Raw genomic sequence first — 25,939 nt, forward strand, 5'->3', positions numbered from 1 at the left:
AGGCTGACGTTTCGGGCCTAGACCCTTCATCAGAAAATCCTATGATGCTGCTTGGCCTGCTGTGTTCATCCAGCTCTACACCTTGTTATCTCAGATTCTCCAGCATCTGCAGTTCCTACTATCTCTTAAAAAGAATGCTAATCTCTTATAGTCACTCATTCCAGATTTTATTCATTTTTCTCAACACTGGCCAATGCTAGTTTCAGCTTCAACACTGGCCAGATATGAAGGAACAAAGAAGTGTTATTGTCTCTGAATGCTGTCACTTCTAGAGTTCGAATGCACGCCAGGTAGCTCATGTTCTCTACTATATGCTGCAATGTATCACACACAAGGATAGATGTCTCTAGTGGACTGTGTGTTGATTGGGCAACAAAAGCCTAATCAGAACCAAAGGAAAACCCCACAGCCATCACTAAGCAAGCTGCACTTCTTGCTTAATATTTACTTCCAGGATTAATGACGGGTTTCATTAAGGGTAAATCTGCTCCATTCTCTGACAAAATTGGCAATACAAAGAGTATCAAAATGAAACTTTACTTACAGCCAGATAGACATTGGCTTCAAGCCCATTCAGCTGTAGCTTGAGGGGAGAATGCATGCTGGAAATACCGAACAGCTTCTTTGACCAAATCTCAGGTGGAGAGTCTCGGTACTCTAGCTGCCAATACACAGAGAAGACTTTGTGCAGGTCTAAGCCAAGGCAGCTGCAGTTGTACATGATGATACCCAACTCTTTCATCTGTGGAATTGAAGTGAATTCTGTTCAAGGCAAAGCAGCAGATGGGAATTGTCAACCTTGATTTCTCCTACAACATACTCTACCACTACAAGGAGACGTGCCTACGCATTGCTAATAAGGTTGAATATCTTAAGTAAAATGGAAAGATGGTTCTGAGATGGGAGAGACTCCAACATGGGTGTATTGGAACTGACAATGCTTCAGAAAAATCAGACTTGTTTTATTCACTTCTTGGGAATGGGCATCTCTGGCTGGCCAGCATTTGTTGCCCATCCCTACAAGATGGTAGTGAGCTGCCTTCTTGCACTGCTGCATCTGTAATTAGATGAGCATTTATACACAACATTTCGTGATCTCAGAACATTCTAGACTATTTCACAGTCAAACACATTTGTAACTTAGTCATGGTTGTAATGTAAGAAAATGCTGAGGTAATATCTGTACAGCAAACCCTTAAAAAAAGCAATGGATAATGACAGGCCAATTTGTGTTGCTGATTGCTGGATAACTATTGGCCAGGTCACGGGGATGATCTTCTTCAAAATAGTGCCATGGGATATGCTCCCATACTGAGATAGTGGACAAGGTCTCAGTTTAACATCTCACCTGAAAGATGTAATCTCTGTCTCCCTTTCCAGTTTTGCAGTGGAGTGTCAGTCTCAATCTTTATGCTGAAGTTTTTTAAAGTGGAGTTTCAACTTTTTGACTGAGAAGCAACAGTACGGTGAAGTGAGGCACAGCAGACAACAGAAGGCACAAAAATGTAGACCTCCCAAGAACTTTCAAGAGAAACTGAAATATTTTGTTGAACGACACATCTCGAAATGTATATAGTTTATCACCAGAAAGTTGTGACAAGACACTTAGAAAATCCTAACATGATTAAGCAGAGTCAGAACAGAATTCAGAAAGTAAAATCATGTTTGGCAAGTTTGCTAGTTTGTAAGGATTTAACTGATAGGATAGACAAGAGGAACCAGTGGATGTGGTGTGTTTGGATGTTCTAAAAGTATTTAATAAGATGCTACACAAGGCATATCACACAACATCAGGGTTGAAGGGTTTAGTTAGCATGGATTCAGGATTGGTTAATGATTAGAAAACACAGTAGGAATGAACGGGACATTTTCAGGTTGTAACTAGTTGGGCACCACAAGGAGGTTTATTTGTTTCTCAGTTATTTACAATCTATATTAATGACTTCAGTGAGTGGTCTGAGTGGGACGTATTTGGTTTTGGTGGATATACAAAGTTAGGTGGGAAAGTAAACACTTGAACAGGACATAAATCAGGATTAGATAGATGGGCAAATGGGCAATAACACAGCAGATTGACTTTAACGTGGCCAAGTATGACATTATCCAAATAAAACAAAAGCACAATGTGTTTTGAATGGTGGGAGGTAAGGCAATGCGTTTATTCAAAGGAACTAGAATTTCTTTGTATAGGAAGATAGCACAGAGAGGCCGTGGTCTCATGATAATGTCACTGGGCTATTAATCATTTGGCCAGGCTGGTACTCTGACAAAGTGCGTTCAAATCCTATTGTAGTAGCTAGGGGAATGTGAATTATATTTTATTTGAACTAAATTATAGAGCTAGTCTCAATAAGGGTAATCACAAAGCTGTAAATGATTGTTGTTATAAAACGGTTCACTAAGCCATTTTGGAAAGAAAATCTGCCATCCTTAACTGATTTGACCTACATGTAACCCCAGATCTACAATAATATGGCTGACATTTAACTACCTTTTCAAGTCGCCAAATAAACCATTCAGCTCAGGGGAAATCAAGGATAGGCAACAAATGTTTATCACATGAATGAATGAAGAATAATGCACAGCAAGCAATTAGGAAAGGTATAAGAGAAAGAATGTTTTACTACCATTATATAGAGTATTGTTGAGGCCACTCCTGGAGTACAGCATACAGTTTTGGTCTCCTTACCTAAGGAACACTATAATTGTTGTAGAGAGAGTACAGCAAAGGTTCAATGGAGTGGTTTCTGGAATGTGGGGATTGTCCTGTGGGGAGTGATTGAGTGGACAAATCTAATATTTTCTGGAATTTAAGGTGAATCTAACTACCAAGAGAGAAGAAAAAAACAGTAGAAAAACTGTAATACTTGAAAATGAGTTTACTGGCCAGGTAAGCTGAGTTGGACAAATTTGCCAGTTTACCTGGTTTTTCATTCGGGGTTAGACATAAAAAACATTTAAGAGATTGGACAGGGTAGACACTGAGAAAATGCGTCCCTAACTGACGAATCTATAAATTTCCTCTCTCAAGGGTTTGTGAATTTTTTTTTACTGAGTTTTGAAAGCTCAGTTGTCGAATACAGTCAATACACAGATCAGTAGATTTGTTAGGTACTGGAATTACTCAGGGAAATGGGGATAAAGCAGGCAGGTGGAGTTGAGGTAAGATCAGTTGTGACCTTATTGAATGGCTGAACAGGCTCAAAAGGGCCAAATGACTTATTGCTGCTCCTATTTTGGATTTATGTATTCCAAGAAAACATAAAAGCATAAACTGTGGTTCATAGTAAACATGAACACGCATGGATCATTTTTATGGGAATACAATTGGATACAGTCCAGAAATTCTCTTCAGGCATCTGTGGCTTATATAAAAATGAAAGGTTAAACTTCAATCTCATTTAATTACATTCTCAGTTAGTGGTTTCAAATACCTTACAAACAAAACTAAGTGTATTTCGTGTTACCACCTTAGGCTGAATGGTCTCACTGACTGAAAGGCGGGTCTGTATAGCATGTGACAAATGTAGAATTTTAATTTTGGTAGGTTTGAAAATCAAGATATATTTTAAAAGCAATAGTCAAGCATTTTCACAATGAAAGACAGCAGACGATTGTGCTGCATACAAAATCAATTTCATTCTAATAATGTATTAACTAGATAAAGGTGCTTGAGGTGCAAGATATTAGCAGTAAGGCCACCACCCCTCCAGGATTAGCCTGGAGTCAGCAGAAATTAGAGATTACTTTCAAATATGCTGCTGAGAGCAAGACAGGAACAAAATAATATGGACAGTAAGAGAACTACCTTTCTGAAGGTAGAGACACATTTTTCCTCTTGCTCTCTTCATGCCAAATGCAAGAATGCCAAAATCCAAATGATAACAACAATTTATAATACAAGAGAAAAGGTGTTGATGGGAGTTAACAATTTGACTAACTGAATGTTTTTGTTTTCATTTAATATTTAAGAAAAGACAGTTCAAAAGAGGTTCTGTAGACTGATTCCTGAATGGGTTGACTTGTCAAGAACAGCTAAACAGGTTAAGTTTTTATTCGTTCATGTTTAGAAGAATGAGGGGGTGATCTTATTGAAATACACAAGATTCTGACGGGGCTTGATAGGGGTGGTGTTAAGAAGATATTTTCACAAATGAATTAAGGGATGTAGTTAAAGAATAAGGGGACAGTCATTCAAAATTGAGATGCAAAAGAATTTCTTCTCCCAGAGGGGAATGAATATTGAGAATCCTTGACCCCAGAGAATTGTGGAGGCTAGATCACTGAAAGTATTTAAAGAGGAGGTAGATACATTTTTGAAACAGAGGAGTCGAGCACAATGATGATTGGCACATTGAAGGAGTGGAGACCTGGGACAGATCAGCCATGAGTTAACAGAATAGTGAGACAGGCTTGAGAGGTTGAATGGCCTGATTGTGTTCCTATTTCTTGTATTCTTGTGTAATTTCCCGTCAAGTAGCTCTAGTTTAATTTTATTGTTCTTGAAGCCAGTTTAGAGTTTGGGAAACATAATCTAGCCAACTCTTTAGTGCAATATTGATCAAATGCTGCACTGTTGAGGATGCCATGCCCCACAAAAGGTATTAAAGTGGGGCTCAGTCTGCTCTCTCTGGGGCCATTTCAGAGTGGATTTATGGAACAGTCACATGTCTGTGGGTCTGGAGTCACATGTAGGCCAGATCGGCTTAGACAGAGCTCCCTCCTGAAAGGGTCATTAGTGAACCAGGCTACTTTTACAGCAATGTGCTGTTGAGACAAGCTCTCAAATTCAGATTTATTATTGAATTGACATTTCACCAGCTGCCATGATGGGATTTGACCTCAAGTTGATGCAGGAATAACCCTGTCATTCAGTCTAAGGTGGTTAACATGAAATGAGCTTAGGTTTGTTTATAAGGTATTTGAAACAATTGACAGAGAATGTAATTAAATGAGACTGAAGTTTAACCTTTCACTTTTACATATGCTACAGATACCTGAAGAGAATTTCTGGACTGTATCCAATTATATTCTCATAAAAATGATCCGCTGCATGTTCCTGTTTACTATGAACTGCAGTTTATGGTTTGTGTTTTCTTGGAACACAATAGCCTCTGGATTACTAGCCTAGTAACATTATTGAAATAACTCCACAGAGGCTGGTATCCTGTCACTAAGTCACCCTTTACTTACACATGGAGAATCCTCAAGACTGATCCAGCTCCCTGACAGCTCTCAGAGTGAATAGAACCTCTGACATTCCTGTTTATATCTGTCAGCCAGGGCTCCCTGATTGGACCAGGTTAACAGCCCAATCACAGAACTCATATTCTATGAGACCAACCTGGCTGATCTCATTTCAATCACTACAAGTACCATCATCTCCACCTTAGAAACACTTGGCCGTCTATGAAGTTATAGATTTTGATTGATGAAATATTTTGCTTTTAGTCCAATGTTGCAGCTGCCAGAAGTTCTCATCCCAATTACTATTTTGTTCTGCCAGAGTTCAGGCTTCTTAGCTGATCTAATTTTGCTGGGGCCAGTTTCCAATGCCGTGTGAAATATGGCAATTGCACAGTTTTAACCAGTTACCAATGCATGGGACCAATTTATATCCAACTTTTACAATTGTTCATTTTGACTAAATGGACAGAATCTCGGCAGCATCGGGCCAGAGTTAAAAGGGGAATCCAGTCTGAAATGCCATAGAGAGATTGCAAAACACATTCACCTTAAAAAGTAATTTATGACTTTTTCTCATTGTGAATAACAAAAGCATTAAACCAATGAATCATGAATACTCGCTAAAATGTAAATTGCCTCAAACAGATATACCGCCTTGTCACTAGGAACAATACGATTTTGGAACGTCAACTTCTCAAAATATGTGAGTAAAATTAGTGTGTATGACAGAACACTCTCCATTTATCTGCATGAATGCCATTCTAACTCCATCCAGGACACTTGATTAACACCCTCTCCATCACCTTAAACATCCATAGGAGCAGAATTAGGCCATTCAACCCATCAACTCTGCTCCACCATTTGATCGCAGTAGATGTATTTTTCAACCTCATTCTTCTCCCAGCATCCTTTGATCCACTTACTAATCAAGAACCTAACTCTGTCTGAACACATTCAATGATTGACCTTCACAGCCTTCAATGAGTTTCACAGATTCATCACCCTCATGGCTGAAGAAATTCCTCCTCAGATCAATTCTAAACTGTTGCCCCTTCACTCTTTGGCTGTGCCCTTGAGTCCTAGTCTCTCCTACTAGTTGAAACATCATCTCCACATCCACTTTATCCCGGCGTCTTGGTATTCTGCTATTTCAATTAGAACTCCCCTCATCCTTCTAAGCTCCATTGAGAACAGACCCAGAGACCTCAACCGCTCCTTATAAGACAAGCCCTTCATCTCTGGGTCATTCATGTAAACATCCTCTGGACCCACTCCAAGGCCAGCACATCCCTCCTTAGATATGGGTCCCAAAACGGTCAACAATATTCCAAATGCAGTCTGACCAGAGTCCTATACAGCCTCAGCAGTACATCTCTGCTCTTGTATTTCAGCCCTCTTGAAATGAGTACTAACATTGCATTTGCTTTCCCAACTGCCAACTGAACATTCATGTTGACCTTAAAAGAATCCTGAACTAGGATTCCCGAATCCCTTTCTGCTTCAGATTCCCGAAGCCTTTCCCCATTTAGAAAATAGTCTATATTTCTATTCTTCCTACCAATGTGCATAACGTCACTTCTGCTGGTTTTTAAAAGCTTTCCAATTCTTTGGCTTCACACTAATCTTCACCACATCGTATGCTTTTTCTATTGCTTTTATGCTGACCCTGACTCCCCTTGTTGACCACGATAGCCTCGTCCTCCTTTGGATGAATTTCTGTTGTGCTTCCCAAACTACCCCCAGAAACTCGTGCCATTGCTGCTCCACCATCCTCCCTGCAAGGCTCCCCATCCAATCAACCTTGGCCAGCTCCTCCCTCATGTCTTTGTAGATACCTTTATTCAATTGTAATCTCGTTATATCTGATTCAAGCTTCTCCCTCTCAAACTGCAAGGTGAATTATACCATATGTGGTCACTGCTCCCTAGGGGTTCCTTCACTTTAAGGTCACTAATCAACTCTGCCTCACTACACATCACCAAATCCAGAACTACCTGTTCCCTAGTGGACTGTACCACAATTGCTTCAATAAACCATCTTCTAGACATTCAACAAATTCCTTTTCTTGAGATCCACAACCAACCTGATTTTTCCAGTCCACTTGAATATTGAAGTGCCCCATGATTATTGTAATAGTGCCTTCCTCACATCCCTTGTCTACCTCCTGATTTATTTTCTGTTCCACATCCTGATTACTGCTAGGAAGCCTGTATATAATTTCCATCAGGGGTTTTTTCCATTGTGTTTCAGGAAAACAACTCAACATCATCTTCTTAAAGGCAATTACAAATGGACAGTAAGTGTTGTCCTCATGATCAATAGCCACATGCCATGAAAAAATCATTACAGAAACTGACTGTAAACTTGAGAGCATGGAATTCTTACTTTACTACAGGGAAAGAAGTTAGGTGCTTGGTGACTATCAGTAAGTTTATTTTTATTCACTCATGGGACATGGACGTCAGTGACTGGCAAGCATTTATTTCCTGTATTTGGTTGTCCCTGAGAAGGCGGTGGTAAGCTGCCTACTTGAACTGCTGCAGTCCATGTGCTAAAGGTACACCCACAATGTCCTTAGGGAGGGAATTCCAGAATTTTGACCCAGCAACAGTGAAGGAACGGCAATACTTTTCCAAGTCAGGACGGTGAGTGGCAAGGAATTTGCAGGTAATGGCGTTTCTGCTGCCCTTGCCCTTCTAAATGGAAGTGGCCATGGGCTTGGAAGGTGCGGTTGAAGGATCTTTGGCGAATTTCTGCAGTGCATCTCCTAGTTTTACACATTGCTGCTGAGTGTCAGTGGCGGAAGGTCTGAGCGTCTGTGGTTATAATGCCAATCAAGCAGGTTGTTTTGACTTGGATGGTGTCAAGCTTCTTGAGTGTTTTTGAAGTTGTACCCACCCAGGCAACTGGGGAACATTCCATCACATTCGAGACTAGTGACCCGTGGATGGTAGATAGGCCTTGACTGAAAAAGATTCTTTCAGTCCTGAAGTTCTGCAGAAGAGTCATATTGGACTTTTTAATTCTTAATTCTGTTTTTTTAATTCTGTTTCTCTCTCCACAGGTGCTGCCAGACCTGATGAGTTTCTTCAACATTCTCTGTGTGTGTTCCAGATTTCCAGCATCCACAGTATTTTGTTTTTATTTTAGAAGACTGAGGTGAACTGACACTGTTTTCTACAGCACAGAGCAGTTGTTGCCTGCCCAGTACCAGGTTTGGGACATCTCCTCAGGGGGAAAAGGAGAACACAGTGGTCTTTGCCCTTATAGTTACTAATGATCTAGGTAGAACTAGAAAAGAGGTTCTGTGTAGACAGTATGAGAAACTCAGCACTAAACTAAAAAGTGGCACCTCAAAAGGTTATAAACTCTAGACTATTACCTGAGCCACATGCAAATTGGCGCTTACATTTAGAAAAATGAATATGTGGTTCAAAGACTAGTGTGGAAGAAGTAGGTTGCAGTTTACGGGACACTGGCAGTAGTACTGTGGAAAGTTTGGCTGTACTCTTGGGACAGTCTATGCTTCAACATTGCTGGGACCTGTGTTCTTATAAACTGTATTGCTAGGGAGCCAGAGAGGTTTTTAAACTAAATAGTAGGGCCGAGGGATCAAATGTGACAAGATGTGCTGTACCAAAGAGCTGAGACAAGATAAAAGAGGAAAACAATATGGGAAATAGGGTCTGAGGACAGCTGGAAGGTACAGAAAGGAAAAACCTAGGAATATCCCAACAATCAAAGACTTTCAAAGATAACAAAAAACAAAACTAGTGGCTCTGCATTGGAATCTGCATTGCATTCATAACAAAGTAAACAAATTGTTAGTGCACATTGACGGAACAATAATGATTGTCATTACAAGGATGTGGTTGCAGGAGGATAAGGATTGGGTCCTGAATATTAAGGGGTATATAACATTCAAGAAGAATAGAAAGTTAGGTAAATGTAGTGGGGTGGCACTGTTAATTAACGATGGCATTTGTGCAATAGTTAGAGATGACTTCCATTTAGGAGATGAGGATATAGAATCGGTTTGGGTGGAAATAAGAAATAGTAGACAAGAAGTTGCTACTGGGAGAGGCATACAGGCCCCCTAATAGTAAATAAAATATACTGCAGGAATAAGTACTAAAGAAAAAATATTAGGTGATTGCAATAAAGGGACAATGGATGACAAAAATCTACATATAGACTAGAAAAATCAGATCGGCGGAGTAGATTCGGTGAGGAGTTCACACAATATTTTTGAGATAGTTCCTTAGAAGAGAATATTCTGAAATTGAGCAAAGAACAGGCTTTTTAAGACTTGATATTGTATAATGCAACAGGATTAATTAGTGACCTCAGAGTAAAGGCACCCCTAGGTAGCAGCAACCACAATATAATTAAATTCTATACTTTAATTAAATTTAAATTAAATTTTACTTTCTGCTTGAATGGATCTAAGATTGGTATTTTCAACTTAAATAAGGGAAGCAATGCGGTCATGAAAACTGAGCTAACTGAAATGAACTGGCTTACTAGGCCATGGGATACGTCAATTCGTAAAATCGTACTAAGTTAAAGTCACCACAGTCCTGGAGGACCATAGGGTCGCTCTGTCATTAGAGAGACAGAAACAATCTAACCCAAGGGTCTCCATGCCTCGGGTGAGTGGTTAATTTGAGAAGGCAGGACTCACCCTGTTAGCATCATTTTGGAGCCATTGAGTCATACAGCACAAAAACAGACCCTTCGGTCCAACTCGTCCATGCCAACCAGGTTTCCCAAACTAAACTAGATCCACTTGGCTGCGTTTGGCCCATATCCTTCTAAACCTTTCCTATTCATATACCTGTCCAAATGTCTTATAAATGTTGTAACTGTACCTGCGTCTACCACTTCGTCTGGCAGTTCGTTCCATATACACACCACCCTCTGTGTGAAGAAATGGCCCCCAAGGTCCCTTGTAAATCTTTCTCCTCTCACTTTAAAACAAAACCTTCTAGTTTTTAAACTCCACCACACTAGGGAAAAGACCTTTGCTACTCACCCTATCTATGCCTCTCATGATTTTATGAACCTCTGTAAGGTCACCCCTCAACCTCCTACGCTTTAGTGAAAAAAGTTCCAGCCTATCCACCCCCTCCTTATAACTCAAACCAGCCATCTAGCCAACTGAACTAACTGACATAAGTAGCTCAATAGAAACACAGTGGCAGGCATTAAAGGGGCTATTTTAGAATAGTCAGCATGCTGCAGGATTTAATTCCCATACTGGTTGAGATTAAACTTAGGTTGAACTCACCACCAGTCTGTATTCCTCTAATGAGAGAGCAGCCTATAGACCTCTGGGACTATGGAGACTTTCACTTTCTACTTACACTTTCTCGTACAAAGCAAACTTCTAAAGGGAGGGTCCACCGTCTATGGTTCGCTAAAACAAATTAGGGAAGGCATCAAACTTAGGGAAAAAGCAAAGAAATGTGCAAAGTTTAGTGGCACAACAGACGGTTGGACAGAATGTAAAGATCGCAAAAAATGTCTGTGTGGAGTTTGCACATTCTCCCCATGTTTGTGTGGGTTTCCTCCGGGTGCCCCGGTTTCCTCCTACAGTCCAAAGATGTCCAGGCTGGGTGGATTGGTCATACTAAATTGCCTGTAGCGTTCAGGGATTTGTACATTAGGTGGGTTACAGGGGATGGGTTTGGGAGGGTGCTCTGAGGGTCAGTGTGGACTTGTTGGGCCGAAGGTCCTATTTCCACACTGTAGGGATTCTATGATGATACAGAGGTGGATAGATTCTTCAAGGGTATTGAAGGTTAGAAGGGGTGGATGCAGCATTTTTGCTAATCTTTCCTTAAACTTACAGTGCCATTAGAGAAAGAATTGCAGGATTTTGACCCATTTACACTGAAGGAATGGTGACCTACTCCCTAGTCATGAATGGCTTAGAGAGGATACATGAATTAATATCCAACCAAAAAGCATTGCTCAAAGTCTAAAGAAGGCTTCTTCAGGCAGATGTTCATTGTCATTTTGATGCAATAAATGTTCAACTTCTTCCATTGTAATTAAATATAGCAGTCCAGAATACAAACTTTGTCCTTATAATTGGATTTGCAGTTAATGGGGTCCTAATATCAATATCAAGAACATAGATGAGTTTATTGTATTAAATAAAGAGAATGGTAGTTATCCTGGAATATTAATTCCAATGATTTGTTACTAGTGACACACATTAGGCACATCTACAGTTAGACTGTAAATGTGTCAAATTTTACTTTTCCTAATGCAAGAAAAACTCTAAGGTTCAACTCAATGACTGTCAACTTTGCTCAAAAGGAGTCTCCATCCAGCTTCCAGAACATTGAGCATAATACAGCTTAATACATATCTTATTTACAATGGCAACTGACATAAAAGGGAAAATTGCACTTTCATTTCCTATTGCAAGTGAAACATATTTCAACTATGTTCACGTCACAAAAGCCCTGGTTTTGTGTGATGAAAAAGTTCTGCATCTAATGCATTGTCCTAGCAGAGGCTAATTCTGTTCTTTGTAATAGAAAATGCCACTGGTACTACACATTGCCCCAGTAATACCTTAGCCTTGTCCTCCATTACGTTACATATTGATCCTGTGACATTTTTATGATTAATCACAGTGCTGTGACTGGACTGAACCTGATTCAGTGAGTCAAAGACAAATGTCACTCATGCCCGAATACTTTGTACCTGCTTATTCCACTGCAGCAGCCACCAGTATTATTCCGCCAAATTAGATAAGGCAGGCCAAACTCAGACAACTCAATTTGTTTTTCAATCTTTCGCTTGAAGCCAGGAGCAACAATACATTCGATAAGTTTCCAATACTTGTCCAGTCCATACAGCTGCATTGATCATCAAGCAACTGCGCGCTTTGTCTAAAGGTTCTAATTCAATGCTGACTAGACATTCCTGCGTGGGATGCGGCACACATTCAAAAGACATAAAAATATCAACCTTAAAAAATTACACGATTATTTTTACATGAGCCTCAGCATGAATTACCTGCGAAAGAGAGCGCCAGTCCATGTGGGCACTGCCAATGTAGATATGCTTCCTGTCCACCACCCAAAAGGAAGAACGAAGCTCACCACCAATAATAGGAGTCATATTGATGTATTTCACCAGTGCACCTGGATGTTAAACAGCCAACAAATTGGCATTAACTGCTACTGATCAATGTCTTCAAGCTACATAGTGAAGCATACATGACACAAAATGAAGATCTCTCATCACTAACTCAATAGATTGTGGGTTTGATGGCAGAATATGTTATCAATATTATCACATAAATATTCTTTTAAAATTGGGCAGGCATAAAATTAAAAATATCAGAAGTAGTTGCACTCAAATAAAATCTCATATTATAACCTTGTTTTATTGTTAATAGAAAACCAGCTCTTCATTGAATGATACATTGATGAGGTCAGCAACTTGTCCTTACTAACACTGTTAGCTAACTAAATATTATTCTGCTCTCACTGTGGGATTGTGTTTAAGCTGACCTGTCCCTTTGGCCATGAAGTTTAATCACTGTAAACGAGCCAAGCTGAGTTTAATTGCAGTTTAGTGACAGAAGTTTGCAAGTTGGATGACAACTATAAATTTCTGGCTCCAGGTCAGAAAGGCCAGCATGAAATTTAATAAAAGATGAAAGCAGAAAGTGCTGGAGAAACCCAATGGGTCTTGCAGCGTGTATGAAGAGAGAAACATTGCGAGTCCAATAACTTTTCTTTGGAATCAAATTAAGATGAAATTTAATATATTCTTGACCCTTGGAAGTAGCAGAGCTGAAGGGTGACGTGTGAAGTGTGATGATATCATCCAAACCTTTGCATAGGCCAGATGCAAATTCTGTTGCTTTATTTAAAGAAAAATGTTGGACACTATGTATTGTTTGGAATTCTGTCCCTTTAAAGCCCCATCTCAATCAGCCCCATCGTTTCTGGCATTTCACACCGGAGGTGATGGGGGGATGCTCAGTTTGGTCACTCACATATGGACAATTGGACAGTAATACGGAGCAAGGAATCAACCAAAGTATTTCCTTTATTTGTGCTGTAGCTATGCCAGGTGTAATGGATGCCTTCATCAATCCCTTGGTCTGCAGCAACTTGCTTTTCCTTAGTCTTCCTGTATTGTCATTGGCATTGAAGGGAAACCTTCTAGAACTGAAGTCAACAAAAAAAAACAACAGCCCATGCAAACTGCTGGAGGATAAATGAAGCATTATTTAGTGTGAAAAAGTTAAAAGACGTCAACTTCAAGTGACCATTCAAGGGTTAAAAGCATGTGAGCAATTACAACTCCCAACTGAAACTGGCACTGTAAATGTAAGCAGAATGAGTGAATTATGAGCCAGCTGCAGGTTTTGGAGACAAAGGAAGAGATTTAAGAGAGCTATCACTCCTTACTATAATTGGTGATGGTGATTTTAATGTGTACACTATATACAGCAGGCAAGCCAAAGGATGCACAGGAAGTCAGAGAACACTATCAATGCGTAAATAGACAGCACACCTGCTTCAGGAGCTTGAGTAGTTAAGAAAAACAAACAAACTTAAATTTATATAGCAACATCAATAATGTCAGCATAGCCCTGAAACAATTTACAGCCAGTGAAGTACTTTCGTAGTATAGTCATTGTTCTAATTCAGGAATCACAGCAGCCAATTTGCACACAGCAAAGTCCCACAAACAGCACGTACATAAATCACTGAATAACCTTTTCTTGAAATCATGTCGATCGAAGACAGGGGTTAAACCAGTCATAGGAGACTGGATTTATACATCGGCAGTGTAAAGAGTATTCCATAAGAAGACTGCCTGTGTTCCAAATAAGAAAGCGACATTATAGTCAGTTCCTAGGTTCAATTCCTGGTCTGTTATGAAGTAATCTCAGACGCAGACCCTATACTTGTCTTTCATAGGCCTTGTTAGGGATGGTAAATTTGGTCAGCGTTCTCTCCCTTCCTGATACCCTGCCAGAATATCTGAGCATGTAGATGCCAGAACAAAGGAGGGGTTTCACTTGACTGCAATGTTCTCAATGGACAAAGAGCCTCTCAAGATTAGGACAGAACCTCATTGTAGCCATCAGCATGGTAAGTACCCCAAGGCAACATGCTGAGAGGATCCTCTTTTCATTTAAGCTTATAGAAGGACTTTCCAATATAGTCTGTAACAGTCTCTCTGCTAAGTGGCATTGACAAAACTCTAACCCCATTTCCACAAACTGAAGGGTAGAACTGTTCATGGCAGGAGAAAGAGGGAAGTGAAAAACTGATAGAAAGGGGAGAAAGGAATGCCTAGGAACACTTAATTACCACTGACACTAATCGCTAAATATATCCCCAATAGGGAACAAGAGAGATTGACAGTTGGCAGTTTCATTGGATTTTTACCAAATATATAACTGTAGGAAACTGATAATTAATTATTTGATTATGAAGTATATGGTGCTTAGCTTTAGCACGCAGAATGCTCTGCATGAAACATCAGGGAGTATTTCCAAAATAATAACTAGCAGCGAAGACGTTGCCCTGTGAGATCAAAAACCATGGCAAAATGAGGTAGTTATACAGAATGCAGTTAACTGCCAATCTGAAGCAATTACAATCCTTAGGTTTCAGAGGAACCCAAATGTGTATTTTCTTAGTGAGCTTTTGATGGCATTATCATCAATGTGTCAAGGGAACTGACTGTCTGTGATGGAATTAAATCGCAGTGGTTAGTTCTCACTTTATAGGAATCATGTAGGACACAGTCCTCTTGCGGTTGTCCTCTAGTTCCAACAACCAGAGAATAAATCTGAGGATGAAGTAAAAAGAGATTTAATTATGTTGAAGGGTTATAATTAAATCGAGCTCTGATTAATTCAATCACTTGTGTAGGGACTCAGTAGTGACTTTCTCGCCTCTGTCAAAAGGCTGAGGATTCATAGAATCTCTACAGTTTGGAAGCAGGCCATTCAGCCCATCCCAACAGCATCCCACCCAGACCCACACCATCCCTGTAACCCTGTATTTCCCAAGGCTAATCCACCAAGCTTGCACATCCCTGGACACTATGGGCAATTTAGCATGGCCAATCCACCTAACCTGCACATCTTTGGACTGTGGGAGGAAGCCCATGCAGACACGGGGAGAACGTATAAACTCCACACAGACAGTCGCCTGAGAGTGGAATCAAACCTGTGTCCTCTGGTGCTGTGAGGCAGCAGTGCTAACCACTAAGCCACCGTGCCAATTCAAGGTCAATTCCAGAGACCAAAGCACCAAATCTAGCCTGCCACTTTGGTATAACACTGCATTACCAGAGGGACTCTCTTTCTGATGCACTGCTGTGTTAAACTGAGGGTCCATCTGCCCTTTCAGGTGCTGAATCCAATGGCACTATTTCAAAGAAGGGTAAGGGAATGCTCCCTCAATACTCCCCCCTTGAAGAGCACCGCTAAAGAATCATCTGGACATTATCTCAAAGCAGCTTGTGGGATTCAGTACACAAACAGGTTGCCATAGTTCTTATGTTACATGATTTCATTCAATGTAAATTGCTTAAGGACATCCTGAGACCCTAAGAGGGGATATATAAATGCAAGTTCTTTCATTCTCTAATTGTTTAAGCCCTTCAAAGAACTTAAATTTTAATTTGGAGGAAATGAATATTGGCAAGATTTTTCACTCATTGACAGTATAACCAACATTACAAGTTATCAGCTCCAACAGCTTGTTAAGTACCTTTTCACCTTGGTCATTATAATTGATAGTTAAGAAAAAGGCTTTCAAAATCTTTAAAGTAAATATTTCAGAGTCAGTTCCAAAGAAAACCTGTAGGTAAAATTAATTCTCCAATCAATATCTGCTCTATTCCCTCTTTAAAGCCATACAGCACAGAAATAGCCCTACGGCCCATCAATTCTGTGCTGGTCAAAAACAAGCATCTATTCTAATCCCATTTTGCACCACTTGTCCCATAGCCTTGTATACCTTGGTAATGCAAATGCACATCCAAATACTTCTTAAATGTTATGAGGGTTTCTGCCTCTACTGCCCTTACAGGCAGTGAGTTCCAGATTCCCACTGCCCTCTCAGTGAAAACATTTTTTCTGACATCTCCTCTGAACCTCTTGGGCTTTACCTCAAATGTATGCCTCTATGTTCACAAAGGGAATGCAGTGGTTCATTCCACACAAAGATAAAAACAATTCCATGCCTCAGTTAACCTACTGAGGCATTTCAATCTCTCCCTGCCTCTCCACACTGTCCTGCTTTCTTCATCAATCACAGTTAAAGTCACGACATTGGGAAAAACTGAAAATCAATTTAGGATTAAAATCAGACCTCAGCTTTACCATTGAAGAAACTTGACTACATTGGAACATGAACATTTTTTTTGAGAAGAGTCTTTAATGATGTTCCTCATTGAGGAGCTCAGTAGCCAACAAACCTAGACAATATTTTCATGCAGTAGTTGTCTAGTGAGAAGCTACTGGAGGCCAAGATTGCCCAGTAACAGTTGATAGGTAGTTTTAATTATTAGTTCTGAAGGTGAGTCATATTAGACTTGAAACATTAACTCTGTTTCTCCACAGATGCCATCAGACCTGCTGAGCTTCTCCAGCACTTTCTGTTTTTGGAAGTATTCACTGATGGACCACTTGCTTATCCACAATTTTAGGGTGAAATTTTTACTTACCATTCACTTTCAGATTTGTCACATCCTGGGATCCAAATTGGAATTTATTAATCGGGATTCTCAGGCCAACGTTACGAGTCTTCAATTCCTGCAGCTTCTCAAATATATTCTCACCCTGGCAAATGGCATTTACAGATTAAAAATAAAAATCATATAGCATTTCCAAATCTCAAAGAAACATTTGGGTCTCTTTTCTATCTGCTCTATTTGTCAAAATGCAATCTTCCAGTATTATCCACATTTACATATTTTTGATGTAAGTTGTCCATCGAACTGGGCAGATTTATCTGGATTCCCTCTGATTGGTCTGATGCCCTTACAAATCCAATCAGGCTGCCCAGACAAAGTAGTGGAATGTGCCCTAAACTCATCCTGACAAATGTACGAGCAGTTAACCAGCTCCTACAGTTGTCAATACTTTATAAACAGTCTACAAACACAGTCCTTCTTGATGTTGCTCACAAAAGATACAATTGTCTTTTTGGATCAGAAAATTAACAGCCATAAATAGATGCCAGCTTCCTTCGTAGGGATGACTAAGATTATCTGCTATGCTTCAGAAACCCAGCCCTCAGCCATCGAGGTACACTAGAAATGAAGCCACAAATACCTTACTGTGTCAGTCTGCTAGTTTGAAGTATTATAAATATTGTCATTACATTTAGTAGCCCACATATGTAAGTATATAAACCTATCGTAGTAAAGATATTCTATTTCAAACAAAATTGGTAGAACAACATCTCCACTTCTGACCTTCCAAACCCCACAAGCCCTATTGCCCAGAAGAACAACAGCAGCAGGTGCATGGGGCACCATGCCCACTGTTATAAAGCGGAGGTTGACCCTCCCTCTGATAATTAAAACCGAAACACCCAGAGAGGCATGCTTCACCCTATAATCTGCTAAAAGGAGTGTGAAAAGTGGTATAACCTGTCTCTCATCCCTAATCTGTTATAAAGGAGCGGTTAAATGAAATAAATTCCTGACACTCTCTCTATTATCAACAAGTAATAATTTATTTATCTAACTCTAACAGTGAACAAATTAACTGAACTATTAACAAACCAAACAATTCCCTTCTAACTACTAACTATTCCCGAATAAAAGTTCCACTCATATAAACCAAAATTTAAAAAAAATTAGAACTATGTCTCTCCAAATAAAATCCAGGTTACATCTTCAGGAATGTTCTGTGCCTTCTCTGTTGATCTTCTGTCAGGAAGGTTCTCTGTGAATTCTTCTGTCTGGAATGTCACCTAAGAGTGCCATGGTACCTTTATTTATTAGATGATGCTTTCGCTTAGAGAGCTGATCTCTTATCAGAAGACAGTTGGTTCTCTCCCGATTTTCCAAATGCCCTCATCTTTTATACTCTTGATGACATATCAATTTCTTACAATAGGATTGGTCCTATGTTGTCAAAACCATCAAATTTAAATTTAATTGGTTTTTGGTATCTAAGGGCCTAGTTTAAATTAATTGGCTAAATTCAAATTTGCTGTCTTGATAAAAATGCTGCTTTGCCTGCTAACTCTATAGCTTTTTGATACAAATGTTGCAATTCAGATGCTCGGTGCACCTGCAAACCCACAAGCTGCCCATAGACCTTTTCTTTCTCTCTAAGTCTAGAAAGAGCACATCATCTTTTCAAGGGACCACACACTGCCTTCCACTTATCATTTTACAAACATTAATATTTTAAAAAGACCAAATTTTAATGTCCTGCCTTCCAATCAACAAGTATTCTACCCAACTTCTCGACACCCACAAGTTCCCCTCCAGCTCGCACACCGGACTTGTAAATAAGTCACTATTCCTTCAGTTATTGGTTCAAAATGGATGGAACTCCCTCCCTAACATCACTGTAGATATTTCTTCACCACAGGAATGGCAGGACCTCAAGACGGCAGTTCACCACCACCTTCTCTAGGGAAATTAAAAATGAATTATTACTACTCGACTTAATTTTGCAAATGTGATTTTTATTAATATTTTGTGTCACATTTTCTATATGGAACGTATGAACAGGACTAGGCCATTCAGCCTCCTAGGCCTGTCCCACCACTGACTGATATCATGGCTGATCCACAACTCAACCCCAATACCCTCCATCTGAAGTATGTAGGATTAGTCCTGTCCTCTAGTCTTCAAACAATATGACACAGGGATCATTGGTAATTCTGGAGTCAATTCTCTCTCCAGACTGGGAAGTGAAAGAATGCATGTATCAGATGGGAGGTGGGTAGTGGGTATGCTTCACTTGTGGAAACTTACGTTGTCAGGACATTAGCTATAAAACAGTCTAAAGGAACCCAGAACTGCAACAGCGCGCTAAATGGGTAAAGGACAGCTAATGAGATATTTAACACGTTATGGTTAACTGACCTGCCAATAATGTGACACTTGTTGACCATGTAACTACTGTCAATTGTTGTAAAAACCAATCTGGTTTATTCATGTCCTCTGTGGAAGGAAATCTGTCATCCTTAACTGGTCTGGCCTACGTGTGACTCCAGACCAAAGCAATGTGTTTGGCTCATAAATGCCCTCTGCGCAATAAACGCTGACCCAGACAGCGATGCTCACATTCCATGAAAAGTACAAAAAGGCAGTATGCAGCAGTGTGCCTATATGATGGGCAGTGGGTAGAGTGTCATACACCAGGTGGACACTTCTTCCTGTTGCAGAGTACAAGGAGATACACACCAAATTTGTACCTTCGTACAAGTGCTAGATGCTACCTGATTCACCGAACAGTGAACATGAACAAGTCAACTCCCTGTACAGAGAACATTAATTTTCCACATCATTACTTCTCAAGTATTACAGCTGTAACGCTCTGCCTCAGAAACTGATGGGTTCAGGTCTCACTTTGGAGACGTAAGCACATACTCTCGGCTGACATTTAGGCAGCACTGGAGAGTTGCTGCACTGTCACATGAAACAAGATGCCATTTGAATCTTGACTTATACCTGCCTCATTTAATTTTGAGTCTACATCATTAAAGTATGAGTCGGTAATCAATGTCCTAAATCTTGAAAGAAAATTAGATCCCAGAAGTAGATTTCTATGTCTCCTGTAGGCTGAAAAGTATCAGGTTTCATTCCAACACTCACTTATCAAACATATAATGAGATCATTTGATTCACAGGTACACAGATTTTCATTAAAATGTTATATTTCGATATTGTAGCAACACCAACCTCATAGAATTCAAGGTTTGCTGATTGCTATTACATTTTATGGTTCAGAAATATATTGTCTTCCACAAATTATGAGAACCAAATTTTCTGCATCTACTTGCTGATTCAGTTGAGTCACTTACCCAGTGGCTTAGTGAATGGTTTTGGTCCAGACGACCATTTCTTAGAGCCCATTTGGAAGAGACAATATCAACACCGTGCAATGCAGCATCCAGCAAGTCCATCCAGCCCTGAAACAAGGAAATGTGCTTTGTGGTGTTGGCGGTATCGTCCAGCTCATCTGGAATATTTTCAACAAGATGAACCCTGAAGAGAAATGCAGAATTGCTTCAGGGTTTCCATGTAAGATACAAGAGATGATTTGCAAAAGAGCACTTAGTTTGCACTTACCTGAGGAAAAAAGTAAACTAAAATCCCAACCTCATTTTCAGCTATTCATAAATAATTGAAAATAAAGAATCGGATGCATCAACCCTTAACTTTAAGCTACCTTGAGCTATGCACATTATTATCACACAATATATCTGTGTATAAATTATCCAACGTCAATAATAGGGTAAAAAGCCCATATATAGGGTAATAGTGTCCCAGCGAAGCTCAACGCAAGCTGGAAGAACAACACCTCATTTTCCATCTGGGGACCTTGCAGCCCTCTGGACTCAATATCGAGTTCAATACTTTTAGGGCCTGAACTCTCCCATGTCCCAGCCCCCTACCCCATATACCAGGCCTTGTTATCACATAGCCTGCCATTACACACTACCTATTGTTAGCCACTAACAGTCTCCATTAACAGCTATTCGCACTCCTACCCAGATCGTTATCAACGCCATTATCTGTCCAACTGTTCTTCTCTCTCTTTGGGCACAATCCCCACTTATCATTTACTCCTTACCCCTCCTCCCACCCCCTATGCTGCATATAAACTTACATTTTCCTAGCTACAAAAACAGAAGTTGCTGGAAAAGCTTGGCAGGTCTGACAGTATCTGTGAAGAAAAAAACCAGAGTTAATGTTTTAGGTCCGGTGACCCTTCCTCAGAACTCGAGGGGAGAACTCTGAAGGATTTCCGAGGAAGGGTCACTGGACCCAAAACGTTAACTCTGATTTTTTCTTCACAGATGCTGCCAGACCTGCTGAGCTTTTCCAGCAACTTCTGTTTTTGAAACACATTGTAAGTTGTGTTTACACTACAGCTTTGTTCAAACGGTGAGGGAGGCTGTTTGTAGTGGGGGGGGAACAGCCCCAGGGGGTGTGTACAGAGTGAGATTTGGCAGGTAACAGGATTGGTTTGTGCAGTTGTGACCAGACATCAGCCTGACAACAACTATCTGATTGATTTCTGAGTAGTTGGAAAACTTGTGGGTGAGAACAATATTGGCAGAAGCCTTCAGACTGCTGCAAAGAGAGATGGTGTGTCTTTCTCTCCAGTAAAATACCTAAAATCTGAAGAAAGCCTATTTATTTTCCCTTACCAGTTGCTGTAAGATGTGGCTTTTAACAAGTTACTAAGAGATTCTGTTGTCAATATTTCAATTCCTTGTGTCTCCTGTATAGAACTGAACAGAACCTGGAGAAAAGAGATTGAAGGACAGAGAGAAAAAACAAAAATAGAAATTGCTGCAGAAACTTAGTGCTGTCTGACAACATCTGTGGACAGAAAGCAGAGTTGATGTTTCAGGTCCAGGGTCTGAAGACGGGTCACTGGACCAAAACATTAACTTTGTTTCTCTCTCCACAGATGCTGCTAGACCTGCTGAGCGTCTCCAGCAATTTCTGCTTTTGCTGAAGGAGAGAAAATCCTGGCAAGCAAAAGGATCATGGGCCACTGAACTACTTCCCCATATATATTCTCTCCAACATAACACTGATTTTATTTGTCTATCTGTTTCTGTTTATGTGTGCGTGTGTATGCACGTACTGGTATGTATGGGGGGAACGGGGTTTAAAATCTCAAATCCAACCAGAGGGTGTTTGAGTCATCGTTCATTTGCATTCTGGGGGTGGACTTCACAGTCAGGGCGGGCAGGTAGTGTATTGTGGAAGAACCTGCCATTAATGAACAGTTAGCCTCAAAGACTACTGTAGAGCTTCCATCCCTCCTTGCTCCTCTAACCAAAATCAAAAGTGGGGAGGCAAGGTTCAGACCAAACAGAAGGTCTGCAGCTAGAGTTCCGCAGGTAAAGGAGCGCAAGCCTAAACTGTTTCTGGAAACTGGTGTTGGTGAGTAACAGGAAAGTTTTGAGAAATTGTTATTGGAGCAGAGAGCATCAGAAGCTTCGGCTTGGTCTTAAAATGATCTAACATTGTAAGGATTAATTAACTTAAAGTGGTAACACACAGCAGGAGAGCTCCAAATTGTAGTCTGCACCTCAATGTGGGAAGCCTGGGTGCTGCATGTGTGCAAGAAGTATTTCCAGCTGCAGCTCCTGGAAGCCGGAGTTTTGAAGTTGGAGTGGCGTCTGGGGACACTGTAGAGCATTACAAGGTGGACAGTGTCGTGGATAGCATGTAAGGATAGCAGGCTCAGACTCCACAGGCAGGAAAGGAATGGGTGACCACCAGGCAGAGCAGGAGGGCTAAGCAGGGAGTGCAGGAATCTCCTGTGGCTATTCCCCTTCAAAACAGATATACCGTTTTGGATACTACTGAGGGGAATGGCCTCTCAGGGGATAACAGCAGCAGCCAAATTCATGGCACCAGGGTTCGCTCTGTTGCGGAGGGAGGGAGGGATAGACTTGGAAATGCTACGGTAATAGGGGATTCAATTGTAAGGGGAATAGACAGGTATTTCTGTGGTCGCAAATTAGAGGCCAGGATGGCGTGCTGCCTCCCTGATGCTAGGGTCCTGGATGTCTCAGAGCAGCTGCAGGACATTCTGGAGGGGGAGGGTGAACAGCCAGGAGTCGTTGTACATGTTGGTATTAACAACATAGTAAAAAAAGGATGAGGTCCTAAAAGCAGAATACAGGGAACTAGAAAGAAAGTTGAAATGTAGGACCTCAAAGGTAGTTATCTCAGGATTACCACCAGCACCATGAGCTAATCAGAGTAGAAACAGCAGGATATATAGGATGAATACGTGGCTGAAAAGATGGTGTGAGGGGGAGGGTTTCAGATTCGTGGAGTGTTGGGATCAGTTCTTCGGGAGGTGGGACCTGTACAAACTGGACAGGTGGCACGTGGGCAGGACAGGGACTGATGTCCTTGGGGGGATACTTGGTGGAGTGGTTCGGGAGGGTTTAAACTCGTATGGCAGGGGGATGGGAAGCAGAGGAGTAGGGCAGAAGATGCAGAAATTCAGGGACAGGTAGAAACCAGGGAAAACATGACTAGGAACAAGAACAAGCAGGGAAACGCTGTTGCAAAGAGCAGGGGAGGTGGCCTGAAATGCATGTGTTTCCGTGCAAGAATTGTAATAGGCAAGGTAGTTGAACTCAGAGCTTTGGTTGGAACTATGACATTATTGCGATTACACAGACTTGGCTGAAAGAGGGAGAGCATTTCGGGAGTGGTGACCAATACTGTGAGTTTTAAGATACTCATGGATAGGGATAACAGCATTCCTCAGGTGAAGGTGTTAAATTGGGGGAAGGTGAACCACAACAATATTAGGCAGAAACTGGACAGTGTTCATTGGAGGCAGTTGTTTAAGGATAAATTTACATCGTGCATGTGGGAGTACTTCAAACGGCAGTTGATAGGAGTTCAGGAGCAGTATGTTCCTGTGAGAATGAAGGATAGGTATGGGCAAGTTATGTGAATCTTGGCTGACCAGGGATGTTATGACCTTGGTCAGAAAGAATACTGAAGCATATGTAAAGTCTAGGATACAAACTGAAGAAGCCCTTGAAGTATATAAGGAAAGTAGGAAAGAACTTAAACAAGGAATTAGAAGGGCTAAAAGGGGTCATGAAAAGTCATTAGCAAACAGGATTTAGGAGAATCCCAAGGCTTTTTGTACATATATAAAAAGCAAGAGGGTAGCCAGGGAAAGGGTTGGTCCACTCAAGGACAAAGGAGGGAATGTATGTGTGGAGCTAGAATAGGGGGGTGAAGTCCTAAATGAATACTTTGTGTCAGTATTCACCAAAGAGAAGGAATTGGTGGAGGATGATCTCAGGGAAGCGAGTGTCAAGTTTCTAAGCTAAGTTGCTATGAAAAAGGAAGAGGTGTTGTGCATCTTAAAAAGTATTAAGGTAGATAAGTCCCCGGGTTCTAATGGGATCTATCCCAGAACATTGAGGAAGGCAAGAGAACAAATTGCTGGAGCATTGACAGATATCTTTGTATCCTCTTTGGTCACAGGTGAGGTCCCAGACGGCTGGAGAGTAGCCAATGTTGTCCCACTGTTCAAGGAGGGTAGCAGGGATAATCCTGGAAATTACAGGCCTGTGAGTCTCATGTTGGTGGTAGGGAAATTATAGGAAAAGATTCTCAGGGATAAGATCTACACGCTTTTAGAAGCAAATGCACTTATTAGCGATAGACAGCATGGTTTTGTGCAGGGGAGGTCGTGCCTCACTAACTTGATCGAGTTTTTTGAGGACGTGATGAAGATAATTGATGAGGGAAAAGCAGTTGATGTTGTCTACATGGACTTCAGTAAAGCCTTTGACAAGGTCCCTCACGACAGACTGGTACAAAAGGTGAAGTCACATGGTATTGGGGTGAGCTGGCAAGATGGATACAGAACTGGCTTAATCATAGGAAACAGAGAGTAGCAGAGGAAGGATGCCTTTCGGAATGGAGGCCTGTGACTAGCGGTGGTCCACAGGGATCAGTGCTGGGACCTCTGCTCTTCATGATTTACGTAAATGATTTGGAGGAAAACGTAGCTGGTCTAATTAGCAAGTTTGTGGACGATACAAAGATTGGTGGTGTTGCAGATAGTGAGGAGGATTGTCTGAGGATACAGCAGGATATAGATCAGTTGGAGGCATGGGCAGAAAAATGGCAGATGGAGTTTAATCCAGACAAATGTGATGTGATGGATTTTGAAAGGTCAAGTACAGGTGGAAATTATGCAGCGAATGGCAGAACTCTTAGGAGTATTGATATGCAGAAGGATCTGGGTGTGCAGGTTCACAGATCACTGAAGGTGGTAGCACAGATAGATAAGGTAGTAAAAAGGCTTATGGCATGCTCGCCTTCATTGCAAGGGGCATTGAGTATAAAGTCAGAAGTCACACGACACTGGGTTATAGTCCAACAGGTTTATTTGGAATCACACAGGCTTTCTGAGCACCGCCCCTTCATCAGGTGCAGTGAGAGAGCAGGGCACACAGACACAGAGTTTATAGGCAGAGAGATCAAAAGATCATACAACTGGTGTCAGATAATAAGTCTCTGCAGGTGACCAAGAGTGTTAGATGGTGTGTAAAGTGTTTACAATGTCAATGTCAGTGCTGTGCTGTCACAACAATCAGGCAGCACCATTGCAATATACAAAAGGTGACATCTCAGGTTGGATTCTGAATTGTAGGTGTGAGGCTTTGTTCAGAATCTGTCTCAGGGTTTTAACTTGCAATCAGGCTGGTTTTATTCCGAAAGCTGGAATTTATAAGATGCCACACTGACTAACTGTGACTACAAATTGTGTGGCTTTTTTGAACAAAATAGAATGTATTTGCAAATAAACAAACATCTTGGATGAAATGATTCACCCCATAGATATGTGCACGTGTGTACATGCACTTGTGTGTGCGCACACGCTTTACAGAATGTGAGAGCATGTGTGTATGAGAGCATGTGTGTGAGAGGTAGCGGGAGACTGTGTGAGTGTGTGAGTGTGTGAGTGTGTGAGTGTGTGAGTGTGTGA

General features: G+C 40.9%; 1 protein-coding gene across 1 annotated transcript in view; it reads right to left on the minus strand.

The window, feature by feature from the left end:
• LOC109915009 (inactive phospholipase D5-like) overlaps positions 1 to 25,939 on the minus strand; it is a 75,661-nt gene that overhangs the window by 30,581 nt on the left and 19,141 nt on the right. The window contains exons 3-6 of the mRNA XM_048601366.1: positions 20,241 to 20,424; positions 16,915 to 17,029; positions 12,223 to 12,350; positions 541 to 742 (exon numbers count right to left, since the gene is read on the minus strand). Of these exons, the coding sequence (XP_048457323.1) occupies positions 541 to 742; positions 12,223 to 12,350; positions 16,915 to 17,029; positions 20,241 to 20,424 (629 nt within the window). The remainder of the gene's footprint in view (positions 1 to 540; positions 743 to 12,222; positions 12,351 to 16,914; positions 17,030 to 20,240; positions 20,425 to 25,939) is intronic.

The sequence above is a fragment of the Rhincodon typus genome, chromosome 9, assembly GCF_021869965.1.
Source record: "Rhincodon typus isolate 14 chromosome 9, sRhiTyp1.1, whole genome shotgun sequence".
Classification (NCBI taxonomy): Eukaryota; Metazoa; Chordata; class Chondrichthyes; order Orectolobiformes; family Rhincodontidae; genus Rhincodon; species Rhincodon typus.